Source organism: Tarenaya hassleriana, unplaced genomic scaffold, assembly GCF_000463585.1.
Source record: "Tarenaya hassleriana unplaced genomic scaffold, ASM46358v1 Cleome8, whole genome shotgun sequence".
Classification (NCBI taxonomy): domain Eukaryota; kingdom Viridiplantae; phylum Streptophyta; class Magnoliopsida; order Brassicales; family Cleomaceae; genus Tarenaya; species Tarenaya hassleriana.
This window is the reverse complement of record NW_010970490.1, coordinates 418017-421874: the sequence shown is the minus strand read 5'-3', so window position 1 is coordinate 421874 and position 3858 is coordinate 418017. Positions and strand designations below refer to the sequence as shown.

General features: G+C 46.9%; 1 protein-coding gene across 1 annotated transcript in view; it reads right to left on the bottom strand.

Moving 5' to 3' along the window:
- Positions 1-3500, bottom strand: part of LOC104802066 — a 3696-nt gene extending 196 nt beyond the window's left edge. Inside the window, 6 exon segments of the mRNA XM_010525500.1 lie at positions 7-462; positions 555-971; positions 1061-1120; positions 1212-1396; positions 1448-2348; positions 3189-3500. Coding sequence (XP_010523802.1) covers positions 58-462; positions 555-971; positions 1061-1120; positions 1212-1396; positions 1448-2330 — 1950 coding nt within the window. The 5' untranslated portion in view covers positions 2331-2348; positions 3189-3500 and the 3' untranslated portion in view covers positions 7-57.
- Positions 3501-3858: the final 358 nt, after the last annotated feature.

The following is a 3858-nucleotide window of genomic DNA, read 5'->3' as shown; positions in this document are numbered from 1 at the left end:
TTTCTTTCCCTTCGTCATAAAACAAACACACGCTGATATATACATATACACCGTAAATTAGGCGCGTGTTATGATCTCCTCCGCCGCCGCCACGCCATCACCGTGGCTCCAGGAGCTCCGATCTGACGTCAGCGCCGGCCACATCATCCGCCGCTCCTTCCGTACTCTCCGGATGACCAGCTTCGTGTGCTCTCTCAGGACACCGTTCACTGCCTTTACGTAGTTGCTCGAGTCGTGGTCCCTAAGCACTGAACCGTCGGACCCATAAGCCCCCGGATGGCTCAGTGTCTCGAGGGGATGTGGCCGGTTCAGAAACGCCCGGAGTGCAGTCGGGGAGTACGAGTCGTGGCTAGTGTCGAGAACATAAAGAGCGTTTCCCGAAGGAAGCCACGGATGAGGCGGCGACACTCTCTCGTCCGGCTGGAGAACGAACACTTTCCCCAGTGGAGAGTAGAGCAGTTTCTGCAGAAAAGACACGACCAAATATAGTCTTTCAGATTATGTCTACGTACGGACGGACGCGACTCCTGATATATATCTTACGTAAGACTCACGCTGTTGTTCAGACAAGGGTGTGACCGGAAAGAACCGTTAAGGCGCTTGAGGATGAGAACTACGTGGTCCGGATAGTTGCAGGAGAAGGCTCGTGGAACGATGTCTCTATGCATAATCACGCAGTGGACGTGGCTCTCGTCCAAGCCAAGCTGGTTCAGAATCTTCCGACCACCGCAGAACACAAACGGCGAACCGAAGGTAACTACAGGTTTCATGGCTTCGGGTTTAACCACGCCTCTCGACAGCAGCATCAGATTCACGATCAGAGAGAGACTGCCTCCCAGAGAATGGCCCATAAACCGAAACCTGGCTCGATCACCGTACCTCCTCAAATGCTCGGCTATTTCTGGCATGAACTGCTCGTATATTCCCTTTGCAGCCTCGTAGATTCCTCTGTGGACTAACACGTCCGTCCCCTGCAGGAACGAAACCTCATGTCTGATTCCCCTATGAAATATGAGTGTTAATTTCAGTGATCATTTATTCGACTCGCTCTTTCCTTTACCTCGAATTTAGTCGGCTCGAAGAAGAGGTTTGCTTGCCAAGACGCTAAAGAATCGGATCCCTGCAAGTACGATAAGCTGGTTAGCACGATAAGCTGGTTCGATGTTAAGTCTTAGACGGGTTTGTCAAAGAATATGTTAAAAGTACCATACCTGGATCACGAAGCACCGAGTATCTGTGCTTGGATCATCACACACGAACCATTCACAAGGCGAAGACAGTAGCGACTGCAACTCCTTAGCCGCCTCCCGCTTTTCCTCCTCGCCTGCAGCGACCACAGCTGTCATCGTCGAGGCTGCCGCTTGAGCCGCAGCTTAGGACAATGCAATTTGTAAAGCTCCTCAACATCTTGGCATGCAACGCTTGTAATGTCAAACCAAAGATAAACCCTGGATAAAGAGGAAATGTGAATGAATGTAAGAGGCGGCCGAAGCAGCGATCTTGTAAGCAGCGGAAGATCGTATCTGATTCTTCCCGGATCCCGAGGCAGGAACAGGGGCTCTAATGGAGTTTTGGTGGAGTTTCTCTCTGAGTATGGCAGCCTTCGCCTTCTTCTCCAGAGAAGATGTCACAAATTTTAATCCATAGTCTCTTCTAAGATCATCAACCTGTTTTTTCTTGATTTCGGGAATAACGTAAGCCAAGTTGCACAAGAATGCTAACTGAGAAATCTGCTTAGTTTCCGACCAAGGCACCTTCACCAGCAACCTCGAGAAAGATTCATGGTTGAACTGTAATCGCTCCTGATCGTCGCCTTCGGTTTGCCGCTCTTCTTCCCACCCGTCTTCATGGCAACAGCAATAAACATCTTCATCATTCTCTTCTGAAACGCCATGGCCATCCGAATTCTCTGTCCCCTTCTCCTTCTTCCACTGTCTCCGTATCTGAAGCAGCCTCTCCACCCAATTCGCCCTCTTGGCGTCCACTTGTTCGTTTTCTGTCTCTAGATTCAGTTCATCGCTGTCCTCGTCGCCTGTCTCCGGATCAAACAGCAAAGACTTTATCGGGTTCGGGATTATAGAACTCGATACCTGACACGAAAACGCCCCGACGGAACGGCTACTCCTCAATCCCGGACGTGGAGACATGGCACGGATCCGGTTGACAGAGTGGCAAGACAAGTGGCTGTCTGAATTGGACCTCCTAATACCAGAGCCTTTCACGGCAAGATCCTGACAGGACACTGATCTACGAAGGCCGATATGTTCCTTCGGAACGTCTTTCACAGCCACGGGAGAGGCTGTGGCCGCCATGTTCGCATTGCACGCCATGCTTTGTACCAATCAACACTGCGAGAGACAATCGAAGGAGGGATCAGACACGAGAAACTTGAGTTGACTGAGGTAAAGATTTGTTCAGGTGCGGAATTTTGGCATAAAGCGAGCATTAGAAACGGACAAATTGGACCGTCGTGCATACATAGATGGATCCGGTGACCAGAAATAAATCCAGTGCACCTTATGATACGGCGTAATATTTGATGGAAGCTGGGAATATGTAATATCAACAGTTGTGATAATACCAAAACAACAACCCTTAGTTTTTTCCTGATGAAAAAAAAAACAAGAAAAAGGGTTTTAATTTTTTACGATTTGGGTCTTTGAATCTAGCCATTATTCAATCGTATCTGTTGAAGATTTAAAGGATCCCAAAATTCAATTAATTTCATATAATATGATGTAATTTAGATTCAAGCAATTTCTCTCTAGGACAAGAGAAACGTTAGTTAAGCTGGGCCGGCCAGTGTGGAACACTAGTGCCTCGCACGTGCGCCAGATCATAACGCTCGTGACTTTGTACGCACATCACAACGAAAGCATCACCAGGCTGTTATTAAAGGAAACATGCCTCAGCTTTCCTCTCCCGTCGATTTTCTTTCTCTGTAGCGAGAACTCAATGTCAATATCACCGCCAGGAGATGTTTTTTTCTCGGGAAGGAAAAAAAAAGATTTTCTCAGGAGAATATTTGCGAGAATGGAAAATCCAGAAAGTTTTTTCTTCCTCGTAAATATCTAAAAATCTCGGTTTAATTTTGCCAGATTTACAGATTCTCAGTTTGAGAAATCGCGGGACTCAATCGGGATGTGGTAGAAAGAGAATTCGAGAGAGAGAGAGAGAGAGAGGCGTACCTTTTCCTCGGTCGGCGGATCGAGAAGTGTTTACAGCCGTCGGATCAGCCGGAGAAGATCACCTGATCACGATCCGACGACATGTAATATCGCCGATGCCGCATTCTTCGACGAGAAGACCGAACCACGTAGACAGATATATCTCGAGCTTTGAACAATGGCGGAATAGAATCTTCCAGAGCTCACGCAATTTCTGAACAATCGGGAACTGTGGAACACTCTCTTTTCATGTCAAAGATCTCTCTCTCTCTCTCCGAGCAAGATCCGGTTCGAGACAGATGCAAGCTTATATACGAATGTGTATGTGATTTTCATTATGTATGTATATATAAAAAAATAACTTTTCCCAGGGGACCAAAGAGAATGAGAGGGGGAGAGAGAAAAATGGCTGGTGAGACGGAAATACCCTCGGTTTAGTGAGGTATTTACGGATTAAAACGTCCCAAGCTTTTAACTAGCGAGAAAATATTGGGAAATATCGTTATGAGAAATCTCTAACCAGATTCGATTTTCTCACAAGTTTAGACTAAAAGTTTTACACATCTGAACGAATTTCTGTTGAATAAAATCAAACTCCGAAAATCGCAAGTCTTCCCGGAAGTTAAAAAGGAGTGGGATTAGGAGCAAGATTAGGACCGAGGGTGAATCCGTCATTTAGAGATGAAAAAGG